The sequence below is a fragment of the Rattus norvegicus genome, chromosome 8, assembly GCF_036323735.1.
Source record: "Rattus norvegicus strain BN/NHsdMcwi chromosome 8, GRCr8, whole genome shotgun sequence".
NCBI classification, from domain to species: domain Eukaryota; kingdom Metazoa; phylum Chordata; class Mammalia; order Rodentia; family Muridae; genus Rattus; species Rattus norvegicus.
This window is the reverse complement of record NC_086026.1, coordinates 62,824,909-62,842,478: the sequence shown is the minus strand read 5'-3', so window position 1 is coordinate 62,842,478 and position 17,570 is coordinate 62,824,909. Positions and strand designations below refer to the sequence as shown.

General features: G+C 39.3%; 2 protein-coding genes across 16 annotated transcripts in view; one reads left to right on the top strand and one right to left on the bottom strand.

Moving 5' to 3' along the window:
• The window catches only part of Npat (nuclear protein, co-activator of histone transcription), a 37,925-nt gene extending 24,587 nt beyond the window's left edge, over positions 1-13,338 (bottom strand). For 4 of the 7 annotated variants that reach the window (XM_063265465.1, XM_063265466.1, XM_039081460.2 and 1 more), the window contains exons 1-4: positions 13,038-13,322; positions 5,001-5,119; positions 1,594-1,654; positions 466-538 (exon numbers count right to left, since the gene is read on the bottom strand). In XM_063265465.1, the coding sequence (XP_063121535.1) occupies positions 466-538; positions 1,594-1,654; positions 5,001-5,119; positions 13,038-13,074 (290 nt within the window). In that variant the 5' untranslated portion in view covers positions 13,075-13,322. Of the gene's footprint in view, positions 1-465; positions 539-1,593; positions 1,655-5,000; positions 5,120-11,320; positions 12,969-13,037 lie in introns of those variants that run through there. The other 3 variants (XM_008766268.4, NM_001108147.1, XM_008766266.4) reach the window with 3 other exon arrangements.
• Positions 13,339-13,438: 100 nt separating this feature from the next.
• Atm (ATM serine/threonine kinase) overlaps positions 13,439-17,570 on the top strand; it is a 104,102-nt gene continuing 99,970 nt past the window's right edge. For 5 of the 9 annotated variants that reach the window (XR_005487761.2, XM_008766222.4, XM_039081068.2 and 2 more), the window contains exons 1-4: positions 13,495-13,661; positions 13,936-14,043; positions 16,341-16,442; positions 16,544-16,656. Coding sequence is in view for 8 of the 9 variants with exons in the window: in XM_008766222.4 (XP_008764444.1) it covers positions 16,371-16,442; positions 16,544-16,656 (185 nt within the window). In the remaining variant the exon portion in view is untranslated. Of the gene's footprint in view, positions 13,662-13,849; positions 14,044-16,340; positions 16,443-16,543; positions 16,657-17,570 lie in introns of those variants that run through there. The other 4 variants (XM_039081069.2, XM_063265115.1, XM_039081070.2 and 1 more) reach the window with 3 other exon arrangements.

The window sequence follows — 17,570 nt, the reverse complement described above, 5'->3', positions numbered from 1 at the left end:
TCATCATATAAGAGATGTCCAAAACTTATGGCAACAAGGCTGGCCTCTTTTCAAGGACGCTGAAACTGGCATCCCAAGACTGTGAACTACATAGACAGTTTAAGTATTCATACCATGAGAAAATACTAGACAATTCCAGAAAGAATCAATTGGGCAGGAAGTCAACAATTCTCTGAATATGTAACGAAGAAATGGTTGTCTAAAGGAATTTGTATCTAGGTCTAAACTGTTTTTAAATTGGTATGCAAAGTTGAGAATGTCATTAAATTTTTATATATTAAAATTCCCTCATTTGTAAATAATTAAAAGTATTCGACTTGTTCCAAATTATTTCAAATTTAGAATACAAACCTCGATTACTCTCTAGAAAACTTTGAAGTTAAAAGGATGTTACATGGATAAATTTTTACAAGATCTTAAGTGTATTTGCATTCCTAAATCAGCACATCTTTAAGGACACAGTACCTGATCTGAGAGAGCGTGTGGTCCAGCTTCTTCCACAGAGATGACATTATTGTTGGGACATCATTTGATGTTTCTAAATAAGAGGAAATAAACTCAGTTGAAAAAATTCATTTTTCAATGTGAACAAAGACACAGACAATAACAGGAAAAGACAAAAAAGCCTTGTCTCTAAGTTGTTGAAGTTACATGGCGAATTGAGAAATAAGCCTTTGTAACAGTGTGCAGATGTATAATGAGGTGGCTTTATTTTTTAAACCACAGAGAAGCAAATCTAATACAAATGAGAAAGTGTATCTAAATAACTTTTAAGGCTAATAATCTTATATCTTCTTTGTATTAGAGAAAGGGAAACAATATTATCAGAAAGTTATACAAACTACTATGTGTGCTAACTTAACCCTTGATATCTTTATTAAAAACATCTATGAGCAATACTTTTTATTGAGTTAAACACTGAGATACGCAAAGCAGCTAACAGGATACTTGCACATCTAATTATCATCAAAAAAGGTAAAGCTACTTTTCCTCTGGCTATTTTCTTAGGACAATCAAACAGTAATAGTTTTGATATGAACTATAGGAACAATAGCAAGAGAATAAGTAATTCCCCTCTGACTTATCGAAATCTGAAGAATTATTTTATGTTTTTAACTATCAGCCAATTTTTTGACCAAGTCCTATGCCTAGTCTCATATTACACAGAAGCCAAAATTAAATTACCAGGTCAAAGAATTTTAGCAATTAATTATAAATAACCTAGAGCTAAGCTTTACTTCAGTTTAAAATATGAGTTTTGGCTTATGTTGGTTAGCTAACATCTGGAATTTTAGAACTGGTTTTACTCAATATAAGCAGAAATAAATTGTTTCCTAATAAAATATATAGTCCCCCCTCACTTCCCAAGAAAGGGTTTCTCTGTGTAGCCCTGTTGTTCTAGGACTCACTCTGTAGATCAGATTTGCCTTGAACTCATAGAGATCTGCCTGCCTCTGCCTTCCGAGGGCTGGGACTAAAGGTGTGCACCACCACCACCCAGCTCAGAAAAACATATCTTACCAGAATAAGATTACGTTTTCTCAAGGCTTTTAATGAGACAGTATCTTAAAACAACAATATCCAAGTTCTTACCTTTTGCTTTCATAGCTACATACTCATTTAAAATTGTTGTCAAGTTTTTTCCAAATAAGGACTGAAAGACAAAAAGATTAAGCATTACCAAAGTCATACAGTTTACCACTTTCCCACCATAAATGGCAATGAAAGATCTAGACTGCAGAAACTCCTGTGAGAAAGGGCAGAGAAGCAGGTCACCAACATTCACTAAAGGTGTGTGTAGCACAGTTGAGGACAGAGCTCTGCCTGTCTGAACTGTGACAGGAGTCAGTTTCCAGCCAGGAGGCAGTACTTTGTTATAATGTTTAAAAGAAAGAGTAAGAACCCACACCGAACCTGTTCTGGCTGACCTAAAAGCCATGTAAACCATGTAAAAATGAAGTTTTAAAAACGAGTGTATGAGATCTTCTTCCTAAGGAGCAGGACATTTCTGTTCCTGTTTCTGTCAGTATACCTACACACCTTTCCTTTCCTTTCCTTAGGACTACGATTCACGAGTACTCTGTTGTAACAGCATAATCATACACTTAAGGTTAGAAAAGAGCAAGGATTTGGGAGCCAAGAGTTCTGATTTCAAAGTAGTAACAGCTTGCAACAATTTCTTTAAATACCTAGAAACTGACAGCAGACGTAGTATAAAACTTTTATTTTAAACAATATTGAAGACATATATATAACTGTGGCAATTACGTTCCATTTCCGGCTCAACTTTCAACACTACACTCTTTTTTTTGTGTGTGTGTCTTACTATAAATCCCAGGCGGGTCACGGCTTCCTTGGTACTGGGAGATTAAGGCATATGGTATAGGCCTGTTTTCCTAAGTACTCGGGAAGGTAAAGCACAAGGGTTGTAAACTCACGTTCTATCAGAGTTACAGAGAAAGTTCAAGACCAGCTCAAGTAAGTTAGAAAGATCCCAACTCAAAGAAGTAAAAAGAAACTGGGATATAGCTCAGATGGAGGCTATTTCCCCACCATAAGGCTTGAGAAGGCAGGAGATTTACCTAAGTAATCACTCCCTGTGTTTTTCCCCTAATAATAACCAGTAACTAGTTATTGCTAAATGATTGGCTAAAGAAATGGTTCCCCTCTGTATAGTAACAGTCATCTCCACTGATATCATCCAACCTTCCTAACACTGTGAGCCTTTATACAGTGCCTCATGTTGCAGTGACCCTCTACCATAACATTATTTTCATTGCTACTTTATTAACCGTAATTTTGCTAGTTATGAATAAAATGTAAACAGCTGTTTCTAGAGGGTCTTAGCCAACTCCTGTGAAAGGTTGTTTGACAGCTCCCCATGTGTTGCGATCCACTGGTTGAGAGTCACTGATTTGGTAAAGACAGATATCCCTTCCCTTTGGCCTCTCAGTACAAGGATGAATGAAGTCATTGTCACCGAATATCCCTTTCCCCTCCTTCTCTTTTTATCATGCCATTTTATTTCTTATCTTCACTACTGTTCTGAAAACAAACTAAGAAAAATACTAAGAGAAAGTAACACAGTAAAGATCTATTGCTATGAATTATAAGAACATTGTGGATTTGGTTTAATGTTTAGCATCTCAGTTTACTTATCTGGAGAGATGTCCAGAGGGTAAGAGAGCATACTACCCTTTCAGAGATCCAAGTTCAGTTCCCAGCACTAACATTGGACAATTCACAACTACCCAAACACTCCAACTGCAGGAGATCTGATGCCCTCTTCTGATCTGAGAGCTCCTGTATTCATGTGTGTATAATCTTACACAAACATGCACAAATACACATATTAAAAAAAAAAGTCTTTAAAAAGGGACATGAGTATCTACCTTTCTGTACTTTTTAAGTTTTAATTTAACTTTTCTCAAGATTTTTGTTTTTAGAATTTAAAATTCAATGAAGAGCCTAAAGACAGTTCAAAGTTCAGTAGCCTATTCTCAGTTCCTTACAGTATTGGCATCTTATAAGAACAGAATCCTTTTATCAGCCCTAAACGTACTGGAACTTATTCAGCATTTGAAGTTTTCTTGAAATGTGAATCTAGAATTCTAGATTATACTTAAGCATTATGTTTCATTAGTCTCTTCTGGTATGTGAGTTTTCCAGTTTTTTTTCTTAATCTTGACACTTTAAAATGATATATAGTGTTCTGACTCTTCGAGATTTATTTTATTTTTGTTTGGGTATACAAACATCTAAGAAAGCCAAACGAGGGAATATGATCCCAAGGAACTCCAGTAAAAGACAGTTGTGTATCTTAGCAAACATCACACATATGTTTTGCTAGATTACTCAAGCACTCTGTTTGTTGTTATTATAATTAGGTACTGTAAAAAGTGAAATAACTGTCCCTTCCTTCTAGGTGAAGACAGAGGCCACTGGCCTCAGAGTCCAGGAACAACAGTGCTGTGCACACCCCACTCGTCTGCAGTATGTGCAGCAGCTTTCAGAACCAAGCCCAGTCTCTCCTCCCTCCTTTCTCTTCATAGAAAAACACGGAAAGCACAAAGGCAGGGTGACGTGTTGAGAAGGGTGCCATTAACTGGACCACACCATCCTGCATTGGCTCTGCCACTGTCTAGCCCTGGGTTTTAACATGAAGGCGTTAACTTTCCAGAGCTGCAAGTTTCCTCATTTAAGTGGGGCAGGGTAGATGCCCAACTTCCCTGGAACTCAGGGAGGTATAAAATGCAGATATTGGCTGGCCATTGTCTTCACTGCAGGTATGTAAAAGCAGAGTGGAATCTTGCATATTTTCTATCCCGTGTCCTTGGTAAACTTCAGTTTTGTAGATTCTTTTAGACTTCTTATAGAAAAATGATCATTAATAGTTAAAATTCCACCAAGAAGCCATCTTTTTTTTTTTTTTCCCGGAGCTGGGGACTGAACCCAGGGCCTTGCGTGCAAGCGCTCTACCACTGAGCTAAATCCCCAACCCCCTAAGGAGCCATCTTTAACACAACTACTAGTACCATATGAAAAACTGTAATTCCAGAGTATTCTTTTTATATTTGTATACCTACAAAAAGAGGTGACAGTAATCTTTTAATTTAACTTTTTTATTAGGTCTTCCTGTGTAGCCCAAGCTGGTCTAAAAGTAATAATAATCATTCCGTCTCAGCTTTCTAAAACCTGCATTATAGATGTATACCACCTGGCTAAATCTGTTTCTCAGTTATGTGAATTAGACAGTGATAAGCCATGGAGCTTTTTGCCAAAGTTGGCTTGGCTGATGAATGACAGGGGTCTTGTTATGTTGCCCAAGCTGTCCCTAAATCCCTGGGCTCAAGTGATCCTGTAATTATCTTAGGTTCCCAATCAGGACAGCAGACATATGGCACACATGGTGCCTCCTTCAAAAGCTCACGTTAAGGCTCTGCTTTAGTCTTCTGCGTAGGTTAGTAATGAACATTTCCTGAAAGGAGTAAGTAACTCACCAGTAAGCAGGCTGGAATAAAACCTTCATCAGTACAGTGTTCTGCATATTCTTTTAAATTTGAACTTTCCAAAATAAAAGTCTGGCAAGTAGATGTGAGGTTTTCTTGTTGTAAGTAACCTAAATGAAGAATAGAAGTTTGAACACTTTCAGTAAACTCTGTACTTTTGGTAAGAAGCTCTTAAAATTGCTAGAGTATGTAGGAAAGCCAAGTGGAGTCTCCAGCAAAACATGCTGTTGTTCTACAGCCTTTCTGTAGTTGTGTTGCAGCATAAAGCAATGGCCACGGGGAAGAAACCAGCAAAGAAAGAGTACGTGCACTCCACTACTCCGACTTCCACGATTACTAGGTGAGCGGATGGAGACACATGCTTACTGGATTACCCAAATCCACATTCCATTAGCATCACTTATCTGACCAGCCACTTCATGTCTCATCGAATCAAAGAGAGATCTATTTACACTGTGTTAAGTCAGAAGGATATTCTTGATATTAATTCCAATAAGAACTCCAACCATAAGTGAGGGCTAAAGGTTGGTAACCACTTGGCTCTGTATTAAAGTTATCAAAATAGCTCATTGGAGGAAAAGAAGTTTTGTTTGTTTGAGACAGGCTTTCTCTGTGTTTCCCTGGCTGTACTGGAATTCACTCTGTAGATCAGGCTGGACTCAAATTCAAGAGATCTCTCTGCCTCTGTCTTCTGGAAGTAAAGGTATAAGCCACCACCACCTAGCAAGAATAGTCTTTTAGTAACTCATGCTGTCACGAGTTGATATCTGCTTGCAAAAATGAAGCTGGTCCCCAAACATCACTATATTAAAAAATTAACTCCCCTAAAATCAAATACCTAGCTGTAAAGGCAAAGGTTATAAAACTGTTTCAAAACAGAAACAACGAAAGAAGTAATTTTTTTGGCCTCGGATTGAACAAAGATATAATGATTAAACATTGATATATTCAAGTATAGCACTTGAAACACAAGCAACCAAAGAAAGAGACAAGCTGAATATCGACATTTCAAATTTCTATGCTAATAAGGATACCATTGATAAAGCAAAACAACTTTTAAAATGTAAAAAAAATTGCATATCATTTACCTTGTAGATCCTAGAAATCAAACTAGAACTTGATTTTACCAATATACACTGGGACAAAAATCGAAACACCCACCATGACCTGAATACTCTTGAAAGCATGCTAAATGAAGTTAGACATGAAAGCCACAGTATTTCAATTATGTGTGATGTCCATAAACAGCAAATTCACACATAAAAGCAGGTAATCAGAGGATGGGGAAGCTGAGAGTGCCTGTTATCAGTATGTGCTTTTTGTTGGAATTAGTGGTCCTATTCCATATTAGAAATATAAGTCCCTGGGTTCGGTCCCCAGCTCCGAAAAATAGAAAAAAAAAAAAAAAGAAAGAAATATAAGTCCCCCGAATTTTAGCGTGTCAATTATACACTGCAGGGGAAGAACCCACTATAAACTCCTAACATACTCTGTGGAGCTTTACTTGTCGCATCCTAATTTTATTGTAGCTCTCTGACCATTCCACCCTTCAAATTAATCTCATAAAACATCCTTTATTGGGGCTGGGGATTTAGCTCAGTGGTAGAGCGCTTACCTAGGAAGCGCAAGGCCCTGGGTTCAGTCCCCAGCTCCGAAAAAAAGAACCAAAAAAAAAAAAAAAATCCTTTATTATATTCCCTTTGCCTACAGTTGGAAATCTCCTGCAATATGCAATAACTGTAAGCAACCCCTTACATTCTCTAGCCTAAGTATATTTTATTTATCTCAGTGCTGGTAAATATAATGACTGAAACATTTTCTTAGCTTTAATAAATGGTTCCTAAAGCCTCTTCCTATTCTAAACTTTTAAGTCTCCTCACTTGGACACATGCACATACTCAGTTCTAACTACAAACAAACAGAAGCAAAGTGGGAGCTTGACCAAGAGCACCTGCAGCTCTTTCAGAGGACTGCGCTCAGATCTTCACCTAGACTATGACTAGCAACCATTTTTAACTCCAGTTCCAGGAGCCTCAACATCCTCTTCTGATCCTCTGCACTGTGTGCATATAGTACAGATACACACAGTCAAAACAGTTGGATACATACAAATAAATAAAATTAAACACAACCCTCATAAGGGCCTACAAAGCCACATGAGTTTTTTTTGTTTTTTTTTTGTTTTTTTTTTTCTTTTTTTTTCGGAGCTGGGGACCGAACCCAGGGCCTTGCGCTCTCTACCACTGAGCTAAATCCCCAACCCCGCCACATGAGTTTTAAAAATGGGAAGAGCACAAAACAAGTCCTCTCTTAGGAACCATTATGGCTCAGGAATTAACTTATCACTTTCTTCTTGTAGTCCACAAATAGGTGAAATAGGTTTTCTAACTTCTAACTTATATGAAGAAAAACAAATAAATATTCAAATATTTCCTGGAGCATAAGAAGCATTAGGAAAAATTTAAAAAACCCAAAACAAAAAAATCCACACAAATAAACGAAAACAAACCAAAACTGGCAAAACCTCCAAACAAACCCTTTATTTCAGATTATCCCTACTTTAAGATTGCTATCATTGAAAATCATATTGCAAATTACATGAATTAAAATGATACAACTGGCCTGGCAAGATAGCTTCTGCCGCTAAAGGCATCTGCTCCGCGAGTCTGATGATTTGGTGTGAACCCCGGAGTCCATGGCGGAAGGAGGCAGCCATCTCCTGAAAGTTATCTTCTGACTGACTGCCACACATGTGCACAGCCACTGTCACATGCTGCTGTTTTTGTCTCTTACACAAAATAATAAAATTCAACTGCAAAAAAGCCGTTTCCTGTTTGTGAAATATAAACAGCTTAAAAAGATACCTCAGTTTTCCCAAAGTATTATTTGGAATGAATGAGGTGGCAATAGGATTCTGTGAACACAAATTTAAAACATTAAGTAAACCACTGAAGAAATCACCTTGGAATCTGGGTACTTGGAATTTTTTCTTCAGGTTTTGGATTTGGCTTAGATCCACTAAAAATGTTTTTTTTTTTTTTTTTCGTTGTAAAGAGTTCTAAAAGCATTAATCACCTAGATGTATTCGGTCACTTGACACTTGTGACAGGTGGTCGTTATGAAATAGAACTCCTAAACAGTCTTCCTTCCTGGAGAACACACATTCCTAAGAAGTGTTATCATCCTAAAAGGATAGAAATTGCTCCTGAGAGAAATAGGAAAACCTCATTTTTATGCAATACAAGAGATATATATCTAATATAAGATGTACAGTTTGTGACATTAAAAATATTTGTGGGAAAGGTGGTTAAAAAAAATTCCAAAGACTCCTTAAAGGGTCTAACAACAAAATGAAGGTTGAAAAGCAATGCCTTAGACAGAATTTAATATAATTTTTCCACACTCTCAAGTAAAATATATGACCAATTGTGCTAGCATACCTTGGGAAAATAATATCACATGATACACTGCAAGCTTGCATAGTGTATTTGAGAAAAGGCTCTGTGAGAATGCTATATTACTTCTTTTGTTATAGAAATATATAGCCATCTAGAAATATCTGAGACACATTATGTTCTACTCTTAAAATATGCTTTGATAAAATTTGAGCTTTAATCTTGCTTAAATTTGTTAAGTTCTGTTTTACTTTGTCTTAAGCGCTCAAAACCAATGGAGAAAATACCTGAAAATGTTCAATGATGCCACTGTTTATAAGATTAACTGGTTATGTGCTACAAAAATGCCTATCCACCATCTGATTGGCCATCTGATCATAACCAGTCACATGACAGATAAAATCCTAACTATATCAAGGGGCATCAATATATTGGGGAACATTCTAAGAGCTTGGGCATTTTAGGGAAAGACAAAAAGGATCCTAAAGAAAGCAAGAACTAAAGCTCTACTTCTGTAAACATCTCCTTCACATACTGATCGCCCAATACTGATGCTTTCATATCCTTGAAAGAATATAAATGTAAGGAATAAGTTCTTACTAAGTAACAGTGTCTTGTAGTATTAAATCTACAAACATAAGATGTATAGCTTTGACCCACAAATTATAATTTGCATGGGGTTAGAAGAGATTAACTTAGGAAAAGCTAAAAGTATTGAGAAAATAGGAATGGCTTGGTTTATGGGAAGATCCAGACTTAAGAATTTACTACTACTCATGGAGAATTATTGGTCAAGGGAGTGATACGTCTGTCCCAAAGTAATGACAGCAGGTATGTAGGAATTTGTTTGGGGATGATGCCCTGTTCGAGTACTGAATAAAACCTAAGAATACTTAACAAGCTTCAACAGAAAAGACAAAATGGTTAAGAACCATGGAAAACCAGTCCGGAGAGATGGCTCATCAGTCAAGAGTGTTTATCACTCTTCCAAAGGATCTGAGTTTAATTCCTGGTGCCCATTTAAGGTGTTTTACAACTGCCTGCAAATACAGCTCCAAGAAATCGAATATCTCTGAGCTCCACACACCCAAAATGTAGTATGGGTTCATGCACACACATGAGAGATTAAAAATAAAGTAACATAAACATGAAACACTTCAAGGGTCAACAGTGAGTGCAGGTATTATTCAAGATGCGGGATGATCACAATTGCATTCTGGTGAATGTTTATTATATCAGTCTTTAATATAAATGAAAATAAAACCAATAGCTCCTGATCTCTTTACTTGTTTTTTTTTTTTTTTTTTTTTTTTTTTTTTGTTCTTTTTTTCCGGAGCTGGGGGACCGAACCCAGGGCCTTGCGCTTCCTAGGTAAGCGCTCTACCACTGAGCTAAATCCCCAGCCCCAGCTCCTGATCTCTTAAGAATATGTTGGTACTGGTCCTGTTTGCCCTTAAAGCAATTCTTTATTTTCTAGGACTCTATTTAAGAAGCTAGACTTCAAACAGGCAGTTACTCTGCTCACCTGTCAGCTAGCTTCTGACTAAGTTCGCCAAAAGTGCAAGGGCTTGTATCAGACTGGAATTCAGGAGGAAGAAGCCTTATTCCCTGATTGTCTCAAGAATCTTTGCTCTGACTCTAGACAGATCAGGCAAGTCTTCAGTTTCTTCTTCCACGTAGCTGCCTCTGGGTTGCTTTATATTGCCTTGTCTCCTGGATTAGCATGGCTTCCTGCTGTGCTAACTAACCTATGAGTTCCCTCATCACATAAGCTACAAAGCTTTTGTACCACCTGTGTAACCAAGTTTCTCATGAAATCCTATCACATTAAACGTACAACTTAGTGCCTGTTTTCTAAATGGATGCCACACATACAGAAACTAACCTACTTAAATTGAAAAAACAAAAACAAAAACTAAACCCTTTAATCATGAAAGTGCTCCTTTTACACACAGAATTTATTATTTTTGAAGTCCCTAAGAACTCTGAAGCTTGAATGCAAAAACTCTTGCTTGAATCCAAGATAGAGAATACTGAATAAGAAAGTTTTAGTTTAGGAAGAAGAAAGAAAATTTAGAGGTAGAGAGTAGTAATTAATACTACTAAACCATAAGCTTAACAATTGCTATAATTATCAATTTTGCAAAATCTCTACCCACCAACAAAGTTACTTTAATAGGACAGTTGAGAAATTACCAACCTTAGCTACTGAAAGAACTTTCTGATACCACACTTGACTTGAACCTTTAATACAAGTATATTAGGAATACAGGGGAAAAGGAATATATAATATTTAGAAAAGCTTAAGTACCTTAGTATGCTCCAACCTAGTGCAAATATTGAAAAGATGGGGCTGGGTATAATCAGTTCCACAGAGCATTTCCTATGACATAATAGTAAAAGCCAAACTGATGACCCAGAGGCAGCAAACAATGTATTTTGGTCTCTACAATAGTTTGACAAATTCCATCGAGGCAACAAATAGCTGGCTATGGTTGAATAGTGCATTTAGGTGACTACTCAGTGCTGCAGTAAGGTGAAGAATTAGAGGAAAGTGAATTAGTAAGGTTACTAAGTAATAAGCGGTTTTACTAGGTTTTATTTGGTGACATAGGGCATTGGGCAATGTGAGATGGAGTTTAGAAAAATGTTTTGGTATTAAAGGGTAAGAAGAATAAAGAAGTGAATGCTAAGGGAAATTACCTTTCCTCTTATGCTTAAAAAACTGGCAGTGTTTGGAACATAACAAAACAACAAAAACCATAGGCAATCAAAAGACAGGGGGTAAAGATGGTAAGGGGGTACCACAGAAGGACCAGAGCAAGCAGTAACCCTGTATATCGATGAGTACCTATATATAAAAAGATAATACTAAATCACAGAATTGAGAGTAGGGGTAGAGGTTTTTTTATATACCAAGCTCAAAAGTGATTCCATTTTGAGATGCTTCAGCAATGTTTGCAAAAGAATATACATGAATTCCAAGTAGAGCATATGGAAAGACATCACAATTCCAAAACAGAATGGGAGGCGAGTTGGAATTCAAGGCACTGAAAGCGGAATCTGAATAACAAAGATGATTTTTTAACGAGAGTTTCCAGGCATTAAGAGACAAAGTTACAGCGTGTTAGTGGGACACAAACCTAACTATTCCAATTAGGAAGATCCTGTCATTTCCTTAAGGTTTTAACAAGGCAGGGCTTTCTCTTCAGGGGATATGCTGACAGTGTGTAAAAGTGTGTAAAGCCCCTCCCTACCCCCTTTCTTACAGCTAGGAATGACATCCTACTGGTATCTAATGGAGAGAAATCTGGGTTGCTGTTAAACATCCCATAAAATCTGAAGAAAAAAAAAAACGGAAAAAAACTCATATTAATTATCTACTTTTACAATGTTCATACTGCCAAATTCAAGAAGCCATTTTTGAGGCTTGGATCAAGGAATTTTATTTGGATCATTAGACTGCTAAAAGTCGCAGTTCTTACCTACACACTACGTACAGGGGAAAAAATATTTACACTGTGGGTCTACTTTTCATCAGTTTTCTTATGAGCCTAATAAATTTAAGAATTACAAGAAAGCTAACTTTAAAAATCACAGGTATAAATTTAGGTTAACTACCCAAGTCTGATTAAGTAGAAAAAAAATTAAACATTCAAAACATTAGTTTTAGTGTTTAAGTTTCACCGTTCAGAGCCTCTTAAATATGTCCTGCCAAACGTGCAATTTTTATTTTTTTGGATAGGGCACAAAGCAAATGTTCGTAACGGCTTTGGAAACTATGGAAGGATTCCTCATACTCTGACCATTTTCTTTTAAAGATGTCGCAAATAATGTTTCAAAGTCACTGTTCAGTTTTGAGCCTAAGAGTCTCTTGATCCATGCAGTACAATCCGTTTTATTATTTCAAAGGACAAACAACGAAAACAGTCTTTCTCGTAGACAGTATTCCCCGACCGACCAGTGGTCTATGAACAAGCCCTTTTCAAAAATGGAGGAAAACGAGGGCTAGAACGTGTGCAGCCAGAAGTCAGTTGTCGTACCTCCTAAATATCTGCTCAAGAACACGACACACTGCCGTTCTGAAATATGCAATTGGCGTTTCAAGCCTCTACGGTGGGCCAGAAGTGTGGAGACCTCCCTGTGTCCCAAATTCCTAGTGCTAAGGTCGGGTTATGGGTAAGGGCGTCGTAAAGTCCACAACACTGGGCGGCCGGGGAAGCGGGGTTTTCTCCCCCTTTTCCCTTTATCAGTCCCGGCTCTGACAAGGGAAAGGGTGGGGTGGGGTGGGGGGGACACACAGCCCCGTCCATCACACAGACGACAATCCTTCAGGTGTCCCAGCGGGCCTGGCTGTGCCTCGGAATCCAGGCCCCAGGTGTTCCACGCCGAGCTTCCTTCTCTCTTCGGCTGCCCCCATCGCGCAGCACGGTGAAAAGGGACATCCCCACACCAAGGAAGCTTCAAATGTCCGAGGCCGCCGAGGGACCAAGCCTCTCCGCTAGCCTGAACTTGGACGCGAGCAGACCACTCCTCAAAGCTTCCCCACCCGGGACAACTCTCCCCCCCAGCCCCTAGTCTTTCCGTCCCCTCAGCCGGGTCCGATCACCCGCCCTCCCGGGCCGGCGCTTACCCAATACCAGCCTGGCTACATCCGAGGGTAACAGCATGATCCGAGCTGCACAGGGAGCCGCCTGAAGGGACGAGACTCAACTCAGAGCAAACACGGCGACAGTCCCGGCGCCGCCGCATCTCCCGGTTCCACTGGCGGTGCTGAACCCGCGGCAATTTGTCCCGCCTCTTTCGTGCCACTCCAACCAATCGCTTCCGCGGGAGACAGAAAGGCGCCGAAATGAAACCCGCCTCCGTAATCCTTGGAATCGTCGTCATTTCCGTCTGGGGAAGGTTGGGGCCAGAGAGGACCCGGTGGCCGGGTGTGGGAGCGACGGCCCCTGGGCGGAGTTGCCGGAGCGAGGTCGAGCGCCATTGGTGCGCAGTGCGCAGGCGCGTTTCCTCAGGCCCGCTGAATGTTTTGAGGGGAGCGAGTGTTTTGAGTTGGGAAGCTCGTGATCCCTAGGCGCAAGCGCAGTGGTGCAGCGACTCAAGCTGAATTCTTCCTGTGGGGCACCCTTGCGGTACCAACTTGCCGCTTTTGAACCGGAAGCGGGAAGGCGAGCTTGCAGAACCAGCTGCTAGATCCGTGCACGCGGGAAAAGGCGAAGCGACCTGGGTTTGCCTTGGCAGCCAGAATGCAACGGTAGGAGCGAGGAACGAACGCTCGGGCTTCTGTGAGGGAAAATTCTCATCAGACCCCATCTTTCCTCAGCTTCCGAATGGCTCTGGACGCCTCTTACCCCTTCTTTGCTGGACGGCCATGATCTTCTCCTACTTTCTGCAGACCTTAGTTGGCATGAGCCTGAGCTTTCCTTTCTACGCGTCTCTCTTTCCTGTCACCTTAAGGGTTCTCGTCGACCTAGGAGATTTTTTTTTTATCTCACACTTTAGTCTCAGACCGTTTATTTCTATTTAAGCTACAGGTTTGCATTTGTTCGTAGTTAAGAGCACTGGCTAGGAAATCACAGCCTCGAGAGTTCGAATTCTTATTGCCAGTTGTATTACCTGTGCTGTCTTTTAGTGAGGTAAGTGGCAACCCCTAAGAGCCTTTTAAAATGTTTTACCTGCTCTTCCTTCCCCACCCCAATCTGGCACAGATTATTAGACAACTACTCTTTCAGAGCGGTAATGTGATAGGAAAAAAAAAAAAAAAACCGTGTTAGCCGAGGAAGGACTGTTTCTGTGGAAATTGAGCCTGAAAGAATCAACTTTGCGCTAGACCTCGCCAGGTGTAAATTGTTCTGCAAGATGGTAGGGAAGCTTTAAGAAAAAAGGAAGTGCATGAAAGGCACAAAGTGTAGCGAGCTTTTGTTATTGAGTGGTAACGGATTTTGCAGTCTCCAGTGTATTGAAACCATAGGAAGGGATGAGAGCAAGAAGAGGAGAAAATAGATTTGTAAATTGATCGGAAGAGAAGACAGTAACAGGATGACAGTAATACTGAACATTTGTTCAGTGTGTGTGTGGGGGGGAGGAACATGAACGAACTCCTGTCAACTTTTTTTTAAAGTTATTTATTTATTATCTTTAAGTACACTGTAGCTGTCTTTAATCATACCAGAAGAGGGCATCAGATCTCATTACAGAGGGTTGTGAGCCACCCTATGTGGTTGCTGGGAATTGAACTCTGGTCTGTCTGGAAGAGCGGTCAGTGCTCTTAACCACTGAACCATCTCTCCAGCCTGATGAATGAACTCTCTTAGGTAAATACTGGTATCCTTTTCTTATTTAGCATCCGGAAAACAGATTTGTGAGGTTAACCAGCATGTTGCAGGTTGGATAACTGTTAATTGAATGGACCTGGATTGGAACAATACAACCTGACCATAGAACCCATCCTTTTGCAACCCAGGCTAGCCCCTAACTCACAGTTGTGGGACCTCAGGCTGGGAATATAGTACTGCCATACCTGACTGAGCCCCAGTGCTTTTTACCACTAGCCAAGACTAGCATGCCAGAGGTGGGGTTATCTGGGAAGGTGAGATATAATTATCATTGTCAAAACATATCAACCTGACTGAACCTTCAAATGGAAGATTCTGTCAGTTAGTTCAGGGGCTTTTGCTTAGGAAGCTTTTTCGGTTGAATGTTGGGAGCTGGACCTATGTTACCTGTTTTAATATCTCAGTACCGTTTGTTCACCTGATAGCTCTCTTACTCTAGTTGGGTAGCTTTGGTTCTGCCACCCACCATTGTTTGGTTTGTTTGTTTGTTTGTTTGTTTTCAAGACAGGGTTTCTCTGTTGTCTTGGCTGTCCTGGAACTCACTCTTTAGTCCAGGCTAGCCTTGAATTCAACAGATAGACCTGCCTCTGCCTCTCTCTGTGTGCCTCTCTCTCTGCCATTCTCTCTGCCTCTGCCTCCTGAGTGCCAAGTTTAAAGGCGAATACCACCACAGCCTGTTTTTTCTTTTGGTTTTTTTAACCTGGAACATTTCACGAATTTATGCATCTCTGCACAGTTCTATTTTTAGTGTGTGTGCTGTGCAAGCTAGCACAGTTCTGGGTGTCTTTCAGTTCCCTAAATCTTTTGGCTCTTCTGATCTCTGTCCCTAAAATGTTCACTTTTTAGTTCTTCCTGTAATTGGCACCAATTTATTCAGATATCGAGTTAACTTACTTCTCCTTTGATACATATTCGTGACAGCTTATCTAAACTGTTGTAATTTTTTCTTTTCTTTTGAAACAGGAGCTTCTATAGCTCATTCTGGCACCCTCTCACTGAGGTGACTTTAAACTGCGGATCCTCCTTTCTTAACCTTCCCACTGTTGATGGGATTACAGGAATGTGCTGGGACACACTCTGTTCTCTTCTTTGGTTTCCTGCTGTATTTTTATTTCCTTTGAGGCATATGTTACAACTTGGAACTGTGCATTGATACTTGTCTGGTGGTCACTATCACCAGATGTCTTCAAGAGGGTAGGCCATGTGTCAGGATAGTTCAGTTGTTTTCCAGATGCCTCTAACATGCCTGACCGGAAACACTGCAGATGTGAAACATATTGTTTGCTGTTATCAGTCATTGTTTTCCTTTTATAGAGATAATACTGAAATGTTTCGTTTCATTCAAAAGAATACATTATCATGCTAAGCAAAGCACGCATGAGAATTAGAGCCTAATTTTGATGTATTTTAAGAAAATGTCCTATAGAAATGTAAGAAAAATTATTGTGCCTTTGATCATAGTGTGCCTCTGGGTGTACAGTTAGGTTTCAATGTATAGTTAATGTCTAAAATAATTCCATCCAGGTCTAAAGTACAACTTACTGGTACATCACAGTCCTCACATGAAATCGTGTATGTATGTTTCTTTCTTTTCACAGGTGAGGATGCACGTTCTGAAATCCTAAACCATGAGTCTAGCGCTGAATGACCTGCTCATCTGCTGCCGGCAGTTAGAACATGACAGGGCTACAGAACGAAGGGTAATGCACTATAGAAGAAGTTTTTCTTGAAAAAAAAATGTGTGATAGTTAACATAGTGTGTTGTTATTATTGTTGTTATTATTATTATTTTCATTTTCAGAAAGAAGTGGATAAATTTAAGCGCCTGATTCAGGATCCTGAAACAGTTCAACATTTGGATAGGCATTCTGACTCCAAACAAGGGAAATATCTGAATTGGGATGCTGTTTTCAGGTATCCTCTTTGGGTTTGTTTTTCTTGCATTGTTTTTCTGTTTTGTAAGGCCATTTTACTCTTCAATTTTGTTCACAGCGTATCATTGTCTGTTACGTAGGAAGTTGGCCCTTTGTGGTTATACAAGAGTTTTTAAAACATACAGAACACGGGAACGTTTAAGTCATTTCTTCAGTAGAATGCATTACATGTATATCCTGTAAGATTAAGAAAGATGCATTGTAGGATTCCTGTCCTACTGCTTTCTTGAGGCAGGAGGTGCATAGGTGCAGGCCAGCCTGGCTTTCATACTGAGTTCCAGTCCTGCCTGGTTTATGTAGTGAAATCCTGCTTCAGACAAAACAAAAACAACAGAGTAAGGATTTTGTTCATTTTGATTATAAGAATTTGTTTCAAATTGATTCAAAAGTAAGTTATGATTGCTGGGCAGTGGCACATGCCTTTGATCTCAGTACTCTGGAGGCAGAGGTAGACAGATCTTTGAATTCTAGGCCTGCCTGGTCTACAGGAGTTCCAGGACAACCAGGGCTAACAGAGATCTTGTCTCAAAACAACAAAAAAAAGTAAGTCATATATTTATCATTTTTATTTTTGCTGATTATAAGTACTTCATGGGTTAAATTATACTAAAACAGGTAAAGTAAATATTGGATTACTTTCAGATTCAAGCAGTTTAACAACTTGTTTGTGGCAGAGTCGATACGTTTTTATATTGAAATTTCATCTTCAAGCTTAAGTTCATTGACAATTGAAAACATAAGACTTTTCGGGGGGAAAGGTTTTTGCAGAAAATATAAAAATATCTTTATTTATTTGTGTGTCTTTGTGTCCTTGTCAAGTAAGTTAAGTGTGTGTGCAGGCAGGTTCCTGGGGTCCAAAAGTAAACATTGGATATCCTTAAACTAGAGTTATAT